Source organism: Bufo bufo, chromosome 4, assembly GCF_905171765.1.
Source record: "Bufo bufo chromosome 4, aBufBuf1.1, whole genome shotgun sequence".
Taxonomy (NCBI): domain Eukaryota; kingdom Metazoa; phylum Chordata; class Amphibia; order Anura; family Bufonidae; genus Bufo; species Bufo bufo.
Window position 1 is genome coordinate 148,678,434 of NC_053392.1, and position 17,236 is coordinate 148,695,669.

The following is a 17,236-nucleotide window of genomic DNA, read 5'->3' on the forward strand; positions in this document are numbered from 1 at the left end:
ATATAAATGTAAATCAGCCTGGTAAGGAGCCTAAGGGGCTGCACTAACCGTTCTGGAGCCCAGCCACGCCCCCTGTGATGGAGCCCAGCACCGCCTGTAACCAGGAATCTCCTCCTCGCTCACGAGGTCAGATCGCTGTAATCTCGCGGTGCATGTTCACCTTCATCATTCCTTCATTTCCCAGCTATCAGAAATCTCCACTTTAATGAGGAAACCATTTATTTTAGTTCTGGGTGGCATTACTGCCCAGCACACCACTTTTATAGCGTAGGCCGCCATTTATTTTACACATTTATATAACGCTGCTATATTCTGCAGCGCTTTACGGCCATTATCATCAAGCTGTCCCCAATGGAGCTCACAATCTTAGGTCCCTATCAGTACGTCTTTGGAGTACCCGGAGGAACCAGTTTCGGAGGCACCAACTGCTAAGTGGTCATCCATAAAAACCAATCATATATCACTTTTCATTTCTGGAAAATAAAAGCAGCAGTCTGATTGGCTATAACTGTCACTGTACAGGAGGACTGGCTCTAGAATGAGTTTCTGCTGATCCTATCATACTAGTGAGGCACTGTGGACGCTGTGGACGCACACGTGGCTGTGAAACGTGACAGCTCTGCTTGTAAACACTGGACCGCAGCGTCTATCCCGTCTCTGCGCGCTCCTTATTGGATAACATGACACGCTGAGCGTTGATTGGCTAGTATCGAGGCGAGGAACAGGAAGTACCTAATGTGGGGGTGTAAACGCCATGCGCCGTAAGGACCTTGTCATGTGAGAGAGTTGACCTGCTGCTAACACCTGCGGGTTAGAGGCGGGCGCGGGATGCACCAGCAGGGAGATCTCTACATCCCATGCCCTGTGGTAATAAAGATTAGAAATGTAAAAATAATAAAAGCTAACTCTATGGGAGGTGTTATCGGTGAGGCCTTGGTTACTTTTGGGATTGCGTCTTCCAATGTCACATGACCCTGTGATGTCAGACGGTCCTTACGGCGCACGGAGGGGTTAGACTACAGTTGCTGTATGGAGGGCGGGAAAGCAGTGTGAGATTCTGGGCCGCGCTGTTATTACCCGGCTCTGGCACAGTGGCACTATGTCGTGGAGGTTCATGAGGTAATGTGGTGCTCTGTGTGGTTACAGGCCTTATAGGTAGGTACCGTTAGTAGCCCTGGACCGCACGACAGGCCGTTCTGTGTGGCCATAAGTATGCTTATAAAGTAAACAATGGCATTCCTCTTCTGGTGACAACCTATGACATCACCTACCTGTGTACATGCAGATCATGTGACTGATGTACGTGATGTCATCAGCGATGGGGACACAACAGGTGAGTATACCGATTCTCGAAGTCCCGGACAACCGCTTACATTACTGTCCGCTGCAGTGACAGCTTTGGAGCAGCTATTCTTATTAGGGTTGGTGCGATACCAAAATTTTGATTTGATTTCAGAACATAAAGTGTTGTGATACTCGATACCACACAAAAATAAAAATAAAACCCCAAATAAGCCACGTGCATTACGCATTTTATGGAACGGCCGTCCCATAATCGAACAGTCCGATCCTATTTTTTGGGGGACAAGGTGACTAAAAAATGGCGATTTGCAGGGTTTTTATTGAGCTCTATCAGGGTGACTAGGACATCACACTGTCCATGCTGCCCTGTGCTTTGTGCACACAGCAACAGGGGGCTCACCATGGAGGGCTTCAGTAGCGTCCTGGCTGCCATGGTAACCGATCGGAGCCCCAGGATTACACTGCTGGGGCTCTGATCATAAACGGCCACTGCCACCAATGAGGAGGAGGGGACCCTGTGGCCACTGCCACCAATGACTTTAATACTGGGGGGGTTGGGGGAGGGGCACAATGCGCCACCAATGTTTTTTTTTAGTACTGGGGAAAGGGGGGGGGGGTGCACACTGCGCCAACAATGAAGAGGGGGGGAGGGGAACCTGTGGCCAATGCCACCAATGACTTTAACCGCCTCCGGACCGCCTAACGCAGGATCGCGTTCCGGAGGCAGCAGCCCTGCGCACAGTCACGCATATATGCGTCATCTCGTGAGACGCGAGATTTCCTGTGAACGCGCGCACACAGGCTCGGAAGGTAAGCGAGTGGATCTCCAGCCTGCCAGCGGCGATCGTTCGCTGGCAGGCTGGAGATGCGATTTTTTTTTTAACCCCTAACAGGTATATTAGACGCTGTTTTGATAACAGCGTCTAATATACCTGCTACCTGGTCCTCTGGTGGTCCCCCTTGCTTGGATCGACCACCAGAGGACACAGGTAGCTCAGTAATAAGTAGCACTACACTTCACCCCCCCCCCCCTGTCACTTATTAACCCCTGATCACCCCATATAGACTCCCTGATCACCCCCCTGTCATTGATCACTCCCCTGTAAGGCTCCATTCAGATGTCCGTATGTTTTTTTACGGATCCACAGATACATGGATCGGATCTGCAAAACACATACGGACATCTGAATGGAGCCTTATAGGGGGGTGATCAATGACAGGGGGGTGATCACCCCATATAAACTCCCTGATCACCCCCCTGTAAGGCTCCATTCAGACATTTTTTTGGCCCAAGTTAGCGGAAATTATTATTTTTTTTTCTTACAAAGTCTCATATTCCACTAACTTGTGTCAAAAAATTTAATCTCACATGAACTCCCCATACCCCTCACGTAATCCAAATGCGTAATTTTTTTTAGACATTTATATTCCAGACTTCTTCTCACGCTTTAGGGCCCCTAGAATGCCAGGGCAGTATAAATACCCCACATGTGACCCCATTTCAGAAAGAAGACACCCCAAGGTATTCCGTGAGGGGCATATTGAGTCCATGAAAGATTGAAATTTTTGTCCCAAGTTAGCGGAATGGGAGACTTTGTGAGAAAAAAAAACAAAAAACAATTTCCGCTAACTTGTGCCAAAAAAAAAAAAATTTCTCTGAACTCGCCATGCACCTTATTGAATACCTTGGGGTGTCTTCTTTCCAAAATGGGGTCACATGTGGGGTATTTATACTGCCCTGGCATTTTAGGGGCCCTAAAGCGTGAGAAGAAGTCTGGGATCCAAATGTCTAAAAATGCCCTCATAAAAGGAATGTGGGCCCCTTTGCGCATCTAGGCTGCAAAAAAGTGTCACACATCTGGTATCGCCGTACTCAGGAGAAGTTGGGCAATGTGTTTTGGGGTGTCATTTTACATATACCCATGCTGGGTGAGATAAATATCTTGGTCAAATGCCAACTTTGAATAAAAAATGGGAAAAGTTGTCTTTTGCCGAGATATTTCTCTCACCCAGCATGAGTATATGTAAAAAGAAACCCCAAAACACATTGCCCAACTTCTCCTGAGTACGCAGATACCAGATGTGTGACCCTTTTTTGCAGCCTAGGTGGGCAAAGGGGCCCACATTCCAAAGAGCACCTTTCGGATTTCATCGGCCATTTTTTACAGATTTTGATTTCAAACTACTTCGCACGCATTTGGGCCCCTAAAATGCCAGGGCAGTATAACAACCCCACAAGTGACCCCATTTTGGAAAGAAGACACCCCCAGGTATTTCGTGATGGGCATAGTGAGTTCATGGAAGTTTTTATTTTTTGTCAGAAGTTAGTGGAATATGAGACTTTGTAAGAAAAAAAAAATATAAATAATCATTTTCTGCTAACTTGTGACAAAAAATAAAAAGTTTTATGAACTCACTATGCCCATCAGCGAATACCTTAGGGTGTCTACTTTCCGAAATGGGGTCATTTGTGGGGTGTTTGTACTTTCTGGGCATTGTAGAACCTCAGGAAACATGACAGGTGCTCAGAAAGTCAGAGCTGCTTCAAAAAGCGGAAATTCACATTTTTATACCATAGTTTGTAAACGCTATAACTTTTACCCAAACCATTTTTTTTTTTTTTACCCAAACATTTTTTTTTTTATCAAAGACATGTAGAACAATAAATTTAGAGAAAAATTTATATATAGATGTCGTTTTTTTTGCAAAATTTTACAACTGAAAGTGAAAAATTACATTTTTTTGCAGAAAAATCGTTACATTTCGATTAATAACAAAAAAAGTAAAAATGTTAGCAGCAATGAAATACCACCAAATGAAAGCTCTATTAGTGAGAAGAAAAGGAGGTAAAATTCATTTGGGTGGTAAGTTGTAGGACCGAGCAATAAACGGTGAAAGTAGTGTAGTGCAGAAGTGTAAAAAGTGGTCTGGTCATTAAGGGTGTTTAAGCTATGGGGGCTGAGGTGGTTAATACTGGGGAGGGCGCACTGAGCCACCAATTAAGATAAGTAACCTTTTAATACAAATACAGGAGGCGGGTGCCGGCCGCAGAACCACATAGCTGGCACCCGAACTCCACGACAGGGCACTGCGATGTGCGCAGTTAACCCCTCAACTGCCACGGATCGCAGCTCCCTGTCATAGAGGTTGGGTGCCAGCTATGTGATTCTTCGGCTGGCACCTGCCTCCTGTATTTGTATTAATGGGTGAGTTATCATTGGCACAGTAGCCCCTCCATCCCCCTCTCTTCTTATTGGCGGCGGCACGGGGGGGGACTCCTTCTCCCCTGTGCTGCTAAGGAGAACATGGCGAGCACCATGTTCTCTGATACTAGGGTGTGTAGTAGCACAGATTAGTATCAGTAAATGTCAAATCCCGGTATCCCAAATCGATACCGGTACAAAAGTGTTGATAATTCGATACCAGCTACAACCCTAATTCTTATGGCTCTATTCTGTGTTATCCCGTCTAGAGGCTTATGAATGACTTACCAGCAGTCTTGTTTAAAGGTCCAGATGGGTGTTACCAGTTGGGGGTGTGTCCCTGCATAGTCTGGCACTATACCAGTGTTTCCCAACCAGTGTGCCTCCAGCTGTTGCAAAACAAACCTCCCAGCATGCCCGCACAGCCAAAGGCTGTCCGGGCATGCTGGGAGTTGTAGTTTTGCCACAGCTGGAAGCACACTGATTGGGAAACACTGCATACAGTCAGCGCTGTCAGTGTCAGACTGTGCAGGGACAAACCCCCAACTGGTAACACCCATCTGGACCTTTATTGCAGACTGCCGGAAATTCATTTGTTAGCTTATAGCAGGAATAATAGAGGAATTGCATAACCTAGAGTCGTAAGAATTACATGGGGGAATGCAAGTAGTTACTACAACAGACATGGCAGAAGTGACAGGTTCTCTTTAGAGGATAATGGCCACTTATCACTAGTGCAGTAGATGAACGTCTGATCACTGGGGCCACAACCATCATGAAGTTTACAGGATATGCTCTAAATGTCCAGCAGGTTCAGGACCTCCTCTGTTACCCACATCTATCTCATGAATGGCTCCCTGTTCTCCCGCTCAAAGGTGCGCTAACACAATAGAGAGGACTCCTGTCTGCATGCGCAGCAGTTCTGACAATGTATTTTAGCGCAGCTTGTATGCTGACAGCGGGAAACGGGGGGCAGTATGAAAAAAAAAGAAATAGCGATCCTGCAGTACTACTCATGTGCTTCTGCAGACAACAGTCCAAGATCATGGTGACCAATTCCCTTTAACCCCTTCAACCCTGGGCCTGTTTTGACCTTCCTGCCCAGGCCATTTTTTGTGGTGTGTCACTTTATGTGGTAAAACTTTAAAACGCTTTTACTTATACAGGCAATTCTGAGAGTGTTTTCTCGTCACATATTGTACTTCATGAAAGTGGTAAAAAAAATTGAAAAATTAGCAAATTTCAATTTCTCTACTTTTATAATAGATAGTAATTACTTTACATTCCCCATATGTCTACTTCATGTTTGGATCATTTTGAAAATGACATTTTATTTTTTGGGGACGTGAGTAGGCTTAGAAGTTTGGAAGCAAATCTTGAAATTTTTCGGAAAATTTCCAAAACCCACTTTTGAAGGACCAGTTCAGGTCTAAAGTCACTTTGTGAGGCTTACATAATAGAAACCACCCAAAAATTACCCCATTTTAGAAACTACACCCCTCAAGGTATAGAAAACTGATTTTACAAACTTTGTTAACCCTTTAGGTGTTCCACAAGAATTGATGGAAAATGGAGATGAAATTTCAGAATTTTACATTTTAATCATTTTTTTCCAGAAGCAAAGCAAGGGTTAACAGCCAAATAAAACTCCATATTTATTACCCTGATTCTGCGGTTTACAGAAACACCCCACATGTGGTCGTAAACTGCTGTACGGGCACATGGCAGGGCGCAGAAGGAAAGGAACGCCATATGGTTTTTGGAAGGCAAATTTAGCTGAACTGGTTTTTAGATGCCATGTCCCATTTGAAGCCCCCCTGATGCACCCCTACAGTAGAAACTCAAAAAAGTGACCACATTTTGGAAACTACGGGATAAGGTGCCAGTTTTATTGGTACTATTTTGGGGTACATATGATTTTTTTTTATTGCTCTATATTACGTTTTTTGTGAGGCAAGGTAACAAAAAAAAGGATGTTTTGGCACAGTTTTTATTTTTACAGCGTTTACCTGAGGGATTAGGTCATGTGACTTTTTTATAGAGCAGATCGTTACGCACGTGGCAATACCTAATATGTCTACTTTTTCTTATTTATTTAAGTTTTACACAATAATAGCATTTTTGAAACCGAAATAATGATATTTTAGTGTCTCATAGTCTGAGAGCCATAGCTTTTTTATTTTTTGACTGATTCTCTCAGGTAGGGTCTCATGTTTTGCGGGATTAGGTGACTGTCTGGTACTATTTTGGGGGGCATATGCCTTTTTGATCACTTGCTGTTGCAATTTTTGTGATGTAATTGCCAAAAATGGCTTTTTATATATATATATATATATATATATATATTTATATATATTTTTTTTTTTACGGTGTTCACCTGAGGGGTTAGGTCATGTGATATTTTTATACAGCTGTTTGTTACGGACGTGGCGATGCCTAATATGTATATATTTTCTTATGTATTTCACTTTAGCACAATAATAGCAGTTTTGAAACAAAAAAATGATGTTTTAGTGTCTCCATGTTCTGAGAGCTATAGTTTTTTTTATTGTTTGGGCCATTGTCTTAGGTAGGGGCTAATTTTTTGCGAGATGAGGTGACGGTTTTATTGATACCATTTTGGGGGGCATACGCTTTTTTGATCGCTTGGTGTTGCACTTTTTGTGATGTAAGGTGACAAAAATGGCTTTTTTTACACAGTTTTTATTTTTTTATGGTGTTTATCGGACAGGGTGGATCATGGGATATATTTATAGAGTTATTACGGACGCGGCGATACCTACGGTAATGTGTTTTTTTTTTGTTTTTTTTCTGTTTTTTATTATAAAATAAGGGGAAAGGGGCTTTTTTTTTTTTTTTTTTTACTTTATTCATTTTATTACTTTATTCATTTTATTAAAAACACTTATTTTTTTACTTTACTTTATGACATTCACTTTTGGGGGTCTGATCCCCTCTGCAATGCATTACAATACATTAGCTGCAAGTACTACCTTCAAATACTACATTAAGTACAGTGTAGAGATATTGCAGGAGATAGTCAGGAGGTAGGCTGGAAGGTGGAAACAATACAAAAAAAAGGTAAGATTTGTTTGATTTAAATTTACATATTTTTTTTTCTCCTCTTTAAAATGGCAGACTTGGTTCAGTGCAGGAATTGTTGTGCATTTATTTCATGTTCCACTCTTTGGAGATTCGGATGCTGTCAGATCTGTAGACAGTTCTCCTTACTGCAGCAGGGAATTGCATTTTTGAAATCTGAGATATTTAAATTATCTGTTAAACAAACTCCAGCTAGGACTGCTGCAATGCCACTGCCACAGAGGACTCCCAGAAATGGCAGATGGGTTACTGTAGGTTCTGAAAGACTTAGAGTGGTGGATAGAAGACATGTCCCACAGTCGGTGGTTCTCCATAATTCATTTGCAGCACTCTCAGAATGTAAGGACAACATGGATATGGACTCAAGCACAGAGGGTGAGAAACCATCGACTCCTATGTCTAATGTATGCAAGACTGCAGCCAAGGACAAAAAAGATAAAGTGAAGTCTCAAAGGAAGCAGCTGTTGCTGGGTGATTCAATCATAAGAAGTGTGGAGCTTAAAGAAAATGGTTTTGTGAGATGTCTCCCTGGGGCTACTGCTAGAAGAGATAGAAGACGTATTATTAATATTGTTAAGCAAGCAAAGCAGGAAGGGGACGTGGATGTTCTTGTCCATCTAGGGACAAATGACCTGGCTTGCAATGAAGTGTCAGAGGTGAAAAAATCTTTTATCACACTTGGTAATGACGTACAGGATTTTGCATCCACCATTTCATTTTCTGAAGTTCTGCCTGTGCATAATGTTCAGAATGATAGGCAGAGGCGCATAAAGGAGTTCAACATATGGCTTGGTAAATGGTGTCAAGAGCAAGGATTTGTCTTTGTTTCTCATGATAGCTCTACTTGGAATAGAAAGGAACTGTACAAAAAAGATGGTTTGCATCTTTCTCTCAAAGGAACAAATGTACTTAGTGCAGGGCTCGACAAATCCCAGGCGCCAGGTCGCCATGGCGACCGGGAATTTAGTCCTGGCGCTTGGGTATTTGTCAGCCCGTTTTCAAAGGTGCCCGGGCGATGGGTGCGGAGCTGCCGTTCTGTCCGGAGGCAGCACCGTGTGAGTCAGCTCCGTCACAGCACACAATAGAAGAGACGCTGGCAGCAGGGAGGGGAGGGGCTGGGGAGGAGTGTAATCTGATCCTAGAGTGGAAGCTGCTTCTGCCAGCCCCTCCCCGCCCACCAACCAATCAGAGCTGAGGCAAGGACTAGCAGCTCTGAGCCGTCTGAGTAGTGCAGGGAGTTAGAATAGAAATGAATCGAATGAGTCTCAGGTTAAGAATCTAAAGATCCGATTAGTTAGAGACTCATTCGATTATATGAGTTAAAAGAACAGTCAGACTCTAGAACAGGTTACACTGAGGCTGTCGCTGATGCTTTTGCAGCAGTGATAAGATTAAGGGACAGGAGCAGAGAGATAAGAGAAGTGACAGATGACACAGTTTAGATTACAGTTTGAATTAACCCTTTAGGATCAAATTGGCTTCTCAAGGAGATCTATATGTTAAAGGCATCCCTTCTTCTGTCTCATTCAGTAGCTATAGAACTAAGGGTGCTTTCACACTTGCGGCAGGACGGATCAGGCAGGCTGTTCACCCTGTCGGATCCGTCCTTCCGCTGTATCGCCGGACCACCGCTCCGTCCCCATTGACTATAATGGGGGCAGAGCTCTGGCGCAGCACGGCAGTGCATGGTGAAAGGCCGCCGGACTAAAAGTACTGCATGTCCAACTTTTTAGTCCGGCGGCCTCTCACCGCGAACTGCCGTGCTGCGCCGGAGCTCCACCCCCGTCCCCATTATAGTCAATAGGGTCCGGGGACGGAGCGGCGGTATATGTAACATGGTATACAGCATTATTGGGGGGGGGCTCTATGGAGAAGTGGGGGGGGGGGCACTATGGGGGCACCTACTAGGGGCTTTATGACGCGGCTCTGCCTGGCTCCTAACTTTTTTAGCTGGCTCCTAGATTTCAAGGAAATTTGTCAAGCCCTGACTTAGTGAACAACTCCAAGAATTTGCGGAAGAGTATTTAAACTAGGAAGGGGGGGCAAAAGAGTGAAAATAAGAGTCCAATTGCCCCCCGAAACAATGCCAGTACAGGTCAGAAGCACAGAGGTTAAGAAATGATAAGCTCAGAGTCCTGTCTACAAATGCTCGCAGTTTAGGTAAAAAAATCAATGAACTTGGGTCAATAATGGCATCTGAGAATGTAGATTTAGTGGCTGTTACGGAGACATGGTTTAATGAAAGAAATGACTGGGACATAACCATACCAGGGTACTCTTTATACAGAAGAGACAGAGAAGGCAAGAAAGGAGGAGGAGTGGCCATGTATGTGAAAGATAGCATTAAATCTAACCTAATACAAGTTGGTGAGGCCAACATGGAGTCAGTTTGGGTTACGTTGCAGTTTGCTAACCATGCAGTAACTCGTGTAGGTGTGATATATAGACCACCTGGTCAAGTTAAAGAACTAGATGATCTACTAGTTGAAGAAATAGCTAAAATGACAATAAAAGGAGAAGTTATCATTATGGGAGATTTCAATCTTCCAGATATAAACTGGAAAACCAAAATAGCAAGTTCTACCAGGAGTACAGATATTCTAAATTCCCTACTGGGGTTATCTCTACAACAAGTGGTTGAGGAGCCAACCCGGAGGGAGGCCATTTTGGATTTGGTATTCACAAATGGGGATTCGGTATATGATGTCATTGTAGGCGAAACCTTGGGATCTAGTGATCACCAGTCAGTGTGGTTTAATATAAGAACTGTGAAAGAGTCCCACCACACAAAAACAAAAGTTTTAGATTTTAGAAAAACAGACTTTTCAAAAATGAAATTAGTCATAAATGAGTCCTTATCAGACTGGAACGGATTACATGGAGTCCAGGAGAAATGGGACTACTTAAAAGGTGCATTATTGAAGGCAACAGAAAATTGCATTAGACTTGTCAGTAAAAGCAAAAAAAGGAAGAGACCACTGTGGTACTCAGCAGAAGTGGCCCAAATCATTAAAAATAAAAAGCTAGCATTTTGTAATTATAAAAAAACCCAGAGCAATGAAGATAAGGAAATCTACAAGATTAGGCAGAGAGAGGCCAAGCAAGTTATAAGAACTTCTAAAGCGCAGGCAGAAGAAAAACTAGCTCAGTCTATGAAAAAAGGGGATAAGACATTCTTCAGATATATAAATGAAAAAAGGAAATTAAAACAGGGAATAACTAAATTAAAAACAAAGGACGGAAGGTATGTAGAAGAGAATAAAGGGCTAGCCGACTGCCTTAATGAATACTTCTGTTCAGTTTTTACAAAAGAAAAAGGAGAAGGACCTCCACTAGAAAGGATGACTAATAAATCGTTTGATGCATGTATCTTTACAGAGGAAGATGTTCTAAGTTTGCTGTCTAAAGTCAAGACAAATAAGTCACAGGGGCCTGATGAGATACGCCCAAAATTATTAAAAGAGCTTAGTGGTGAGCTGGCAAAACCGTTAACAGATTTATTTAACCAATCATTAGTAACAGGAGTCGTCCCGGAAGATTGGAAATTGGCAAATGTCGTGCCCATTCACAAGAAAGGTAGTAGGGAGGAATCGAGCAACTATAGACCAGTGAGTCTGACATCAATAGCAGGCAAATTAATGGAAACCCTATTAAAGGATAGGATTGTGGAACATATAAAATCCCATGGATTGCAAGATGAAAAACAACATGGGTTTACTTCAGGGAGATCATGTCAAACAAATCTTATAGATTTTTTTGACTGGGTGACTAAAATAATAGACGGTGGAGGTGCAGTAGACATCGCATATCTAGATTTTAGTAAGGCTTTTGACACTGTCCCACATAGAAGACTTATCAATAAACTGCAGTCATTGAGCATGGACTCCCATATTGTTGAGTGGATTAGGCAGTGGCTGAGTGACAGACAGCAGAGGGTTGTAGTCAATGGAGAACATTCAAAACAAGGTCATGTTACCAGTGGGGTTCCACAGGGATCTGTACTGGGACCAATTTTGTTTAATATCTTCATAAGTGATATTGCAAAAGGCCTCGATGGTAAGGTTTGTCTTTTTGCTGATGACACAAAGATATGTAACAGGGTTGATGTTCCTGGAGGGAAACGCCAAATGGAAAAGGATTTAGGAAAACTAGAAGAATGGTCAGAACTCTGGCAACTGAAATTTAATGTGGATAAGTGCAAGATAATGCACCTGGGGCGTAAAAACCCAAGGGCAGAATATAGAATATTTGACTCAGTATCTGAGGAAAGGGATTTAGGAGTAATTATTTCAGAAGACTTAAAGGTGGGAGGACAATGTAATAGGGCAGCACGAAATGCCAGCAGAATGCTTGGATGTATAGGGAGAGGTATAAGCAGTAGAAAGAGTGAAGTGCTTATGCCGCTGTACAGAACACTGGTGAGACCTCACTTGGAGTATTGTGCGCAGTACTGGAGGCCATATCTCCAGAAGGATATAGATACTCTAGAGAGAGTTCAGAGAAGAGCTACTAAACTAGTACATGGATTGCAGGATAAAACTTACCAGGAAAGGTTAAAGGACCTTAATATGTATAGCTTGGAAGAAAGAAGAGACAGAGGGGATATGATAGAAACTTTTAAATACATAAAGGGAATCAACTCGGTAAAGGAGGAGAGCATATTTAAAAGAAGAAAAACTACCACAAGAGGACACAGTTTTAAATTAGAGGGGCATAGGTTTAAAAGTAATATAAGGAAGTATTACTTTACTGAGAGAATAGTGGATGCATGGAATAGCCTTCCTGCAGAAGTGGTAGCTGCAAATACAGTGAAGGGGTTTAAGCATGCATGGGATAGACATAAGGCCATCCTTCATATAAGATAGGGCCAGGGACTATTAATAGTATTCAGTATATTGGGCAGACTAGATGGGCCAAATGGTTCTTATCTGCCGACACATTCTATGTTTCTATGTATGTTTCTATTGTAATGCATTGCCTGTTAGTGTATGACTCAGTGTCATACACTAACAGGTTGCCTAGGAGACCCAGCCTGAGGCTGGATCTCCTCGGCTCCCTTAGAAGGCAGTTCCCGATGCCGTTCAAGGCATTGGGCAGCCTCTGCACAGCGTCGGGCTGCCTTGTCGCATCGGGTTCCTGCCACAGCAGCGCGAGGACTCGATGCTCTCCCTCACCCGACACAAACCTCTTTTATGTTGCGGTCAGCGCGGACCGCGGCATAGAAGGGGTTAATCCACCAGCATCGGCTTTTACAGCGATGCCGGCGGATACAGCAGGGGCCCGGCTACCACGTACTGCCGGGCCCCTGTAGTGATCGCGCGCGCACCGCTACGGTGCCCGCGCGATCACTATGACTTACTATTACGTCAAATTGCGGGAACTCAGTGGTTCCCATGACGTAACAGTACGTCAAAGGTCGTGAAGGGGTTAAAGTTTCTGGGACTTCGATATTATTGGCTTATCCCCAGAATATCAGGCTGGTTACTGCTCCTGGCATATCCATCCATGACGCTCTGAGTGATGCATCGCATTATTTTTTTTTTTAACAGTCCTCACAAGACCATTTTAAGAACAATGGTGATCTATGGGATTATTCACATAGATGCCACTGACCGACAGGCCCCGTAAATTTGGAGGGGGCCGTTTTTAACATCTGTTTCTCAGAAAGGCATCAGTGAAAAAAGCCTCCATTGAAAACGGACTGTTTTGCAGTTTTTAAAAGACTTCTCTTAAATGTAGCTTTAGAGCTCCGTGGCCCCTTCGATCAGCCGATCTTTGGGGATGGATATCCACAGATCTGATAGTCCTGGTGAGTTCTAATGATCAACATCAAGGTCTGGAAAAGTCTGACTAAAACCCAATAAATATTGGTCAAAATGTTAAAGGGGTTATCGAATCCACCCAATGCCCGGACCCCTTGTATACATTATACGTACTGGCACCCACGTTGCTCCGGACCTGTGCACGGCCAGCGCTGCATCTCCTTGTCACTCGGAAGAAAACATCTAGCAACGGGGAAAGCAGCCAATAGCAAACCGTTACGGGGCGATCCTCCCTAGTGTCGCTCGCAATGCAGCGGTGGCCGTGCAGGGATCCGGAGCGATGTGGGTGTCAGGGAGCAGGTAAGTATGATGTATACGAGGGGCCAAGGCATTGGGGGGGTCATTATAGGGGTTGGATAACCCCTTTAAAGGGGTTGTCCAGTCTTTAAGGATAGGCCATCATTTAGCTGATTGGTGGGGGTCCAATACTCAGCGATCCACTCGATCAGCTTTTTTGGTGTAGCTCGGTCTTTGGAAGTCGGCGCCAGAACTACACAGCTCCTTTACCCTTGTAGTTGACGGAGTGTGTTACTGCAGCACGGCTCCCACCACATTGCTGCAGTAATGACCTCCACTACATGAGTAGTTCTGGCGAATGAGCTCCACCCGAAAAGCTGTAGACTGGGGTGCATGGTGTCGGACACACATGGTTAGGCTAGTTATGGCCTATGCTATCACTTAGGGCAGGACGACCCCTTTACCTCTCTTCTTGTTATCTCACCAGGGGCTCTTCTTGGAAGTTCTTGCAGTCTCCACAGTATAACCGGAGTGGCAGCCGTGGGACGTACGCTCCTCCGAACATATTTTTCGATGAAGTACAGGACAATGTGTCTTCATTGGATGATTCTGCATCCGGAGAGGAAGATCTGGATTCTCTTGTTTTCTTTGGAATGATGAGAGGGAATGTGGTCGGACTACGTTACTATGCAGGGGTGGTATGTATTATATGCAGTTTATTTAACCCCTTAATGCAAAATGGCGCCCACGTCATATGGGCTGTATAATACAGCTGACACCCACCTGCAATGACTGATGTTAGAGAGAACTCAGATCCTGATCATTTAACCCCTCAGATGCCGCAGTATCTGAGCAATTATACAGTGAGTCCACACTGTTCCCTGATTGGACCTCCCAAGGCAAAATTGTAGTGTCCTGATCATTAGCTATGGCAGCCAGGGCCTTGTGGAAGCTCTCAAGCCTGCCATCCATTTTTAACTGCCTGATGTGCCCTGCCTTTGGCAGGGCTTAAAGGGGTTGTTCCACAAGTTTAAGGCCTGTAAAGCCCATGCTATATTATATATACAGCGTAGACTTTAGCCAGCTGCCCAAACTATTGAGCAGCTGAATGATGGGGCCCCCTGCAGTGAAAGATTTCCAGGCCTTGCGGAGTGAAGAAGAAAGCTGGTTTCTCTCTCATCACAATGACTGCTGCCTCTGTATGTCCCAGTGATTGTGATGATCACCAGGAGGCTGCTGCTGGGTGTAACTAGACCTAGCAGTGACAGTTGGCGCTGCACATGGGCTGCTTGGCATGCAGCCCTTGTAAGGTCTTTCTCACATTGCTGCAGCATTTATTGGTATCATGTCTTGCAGATGTTAAGAACGCTGAACTGCCGTGTTTCTAAAATAATGCTTCACGTCGCTTTCTGCAGGTGAACAATAATGAGATGGTGGCGCTACAGCGAGAGCCCAGCAATCCGTATGACAGGAACGCGGTAAAAGTGAATAATGTCAACGGGGAACAAGTTGGTCATATCAGGAAAGAACTTGCTGCAGCCCTGACACCGATTATGGACCAGAAGTTAGTTAGAATTGAAGGGTAAGCTGGAGTTTTACAGGAGACAAAGTCTTTTTCTGGAATCACGGGGCTCCAGCTCTTTTTATTGTTCTGTATGCTGTAACTTTGTAAAAAAAAAAAAGCGAATGCATTGTGTAATATGTGAATCCAGTAGTTCCATCCCATGAGCAAGTGTTTGAAAACAATATAGGAAGTCTTTGGGACTAACTGGTTAAAATGACATCTGCTGATTGCTGGGTTTTCTGTTATTCTGTATATTGTCAGCATGCATTAATGTCCTAAAAAGAGAAATGTAAGCAGATGAAGTATTCACCTATGTGTGACGCTAAAAGCAGGTATAGTTAAGTATTCTCCAACCGGTGACCCTTGGTGTAAGTCCGGCGTTGGGCATCCCAGGTTGTTCCTACCTATGGTAGAGGGGATCGACGCCTCGCGCGTCCTTGCAGTGGGAATCCTCGTTGGGCATTAGGTTCCTGATGGGTCATTATAGCAGAGATGCCTGAACTTTTACATTTATCCCTCAATCTCATCTGCTGATTTGATGTCCATCAATATATTGCCCTAAAGCCAACCTGATTTACACTGATCTTTCCCTCTGTGTGCGATTAGTCTATAGAAGAATACAGCAAGCATAAAAAATTATATATAAACCGTCAGGTCCCTAAATATTGGGACATCAACACAATTATAACATTTTTGGCTCTATACACCACCACAATGGATTGGAAATGAAACAAACAAGATGTGCTTTAACTGCAGACTGTCAGCTTTAATTTGAGGGTATTTACATCCAAATCAGGTGAACGGTGTAGGAATTACAACAGTTTGCATATGTGCCTCCCACTTGTTAAGGGACCAAAAGTAATGGGACAGAATAATAATAATCATAAATCAAACTTTCACTTTTTAATACTTGGTTGCAAATCCTTTGCAGTCAATTACAGCCTGAAGTCTGGAAGGCATAGACATCACCAGACGCTGGGTTTCATCCCTGGTGATGCTCTGCCAGGCCTCTACTGCAACTGTCTTCAGTTCCTGCTTGTTCTTGGTGCATTTTCCCTTCAGTTTTGTCTTCAGCAAGTGAAATGCATGCTCAATCGGATTCAGGTCAGGTGATTGACTTGGCCATTGCATAACATTCCACTTCTTTCCCTTAAAAAACTCTTTGGTTGCTTTTGCAGTATGCTTTGGGTCATTGTCCATCTGCACTGTGAAGCGCCGTCCAATGAGTTCTGAAGCATTTGGCTGAATATGAGCAGATAATATTGCCCAAAACACTTCAGAATTCATCAGCAGTCACATCATCAATAAATAAAAGAGAACCAGTTCCATTGGCAGCCATACATGCCCACGCCATGACACTACCACCACCATGCTTCACTGATGAGGTGGTATGCTTAGGATCATGAGCAGTTCCTTTCCTTCTCCATACTCTTCTCTTCCCATCACTGGTACAAGTTGATCTTGGTCTCATCTGTCCATAGGATGTTGTTCCAGAACTGTGAAGACTTTTTTAGATGTCGTTTGGCAAACTCTAATCTGGCCTTCCTGTTTTTCAGGCTCACCAATGGTTTACATCTTGTGGTGAACCCTCTGTATTCACTCTGGTAAAGTCTTCTCTTGATTGTTGACTTTGACACACATACACCTACCTCCTGGAGAGTGTTCTTGATCTGGACAACTGTTGTGAAGGGTGTTTTCTTCACCAGGGAAAGAATTCTTCGGTCATCCACCATAGTTGTTTTCCATGGTCTTCCGGGTCTTTTGGTGTTGCTGAGCTCACCGGTGCGTTCCTTCTTTTTAAGAATGTTCCAAACAGTTGTTTTGGCCACGCCTAATGTTTTTGCTATCTCTCTGATGGGTTTGTTTTGTTTTTTCAGCCTAATGATGGCTTGCTTCACTGATAGTGACAGCTCTTTGGATATCATCTTGAGAGTTGACAGCAACAGATTCCAAATGCAAATAGCACACTTGAAATTAACTCTGGACCTTTTATCTGCTCATTGTAA

At 43.8% G+C, this 17,236-nt stretch overlaps 1 protein-coding gene across 1 annotated transcript in view; it reads left to right on the forward strand.

Moving 5' to 3' along the window:
- Nucleotides 1-1,027: 1,027 nt before the first annotated feature.
- Nucleotides 1,028-17,236, forward strand: part of HLTF (helicase like transcription factor) — a 133,701-nt gene continuing 117,492 nt past the window's right edge. The window contains exons 1-3 of the mRNA XM_040428034.1: nt 1,028-1,119; nt 14,154-14,364; nt 15,082-15,248. Of these exons, the coding sequence (XP_040283968.1) occupies nt 1,100-1,119; nt 14,154-14,364; nt 15,082-15,248 (398 nt within the window). The 5' untranslated portion in view covers nt 1,028-1,099. The remainder of the gene's footprint in view (nt 1,120-14,153; nt 14,365-15,081; nt 15,249-17,236) is intronic.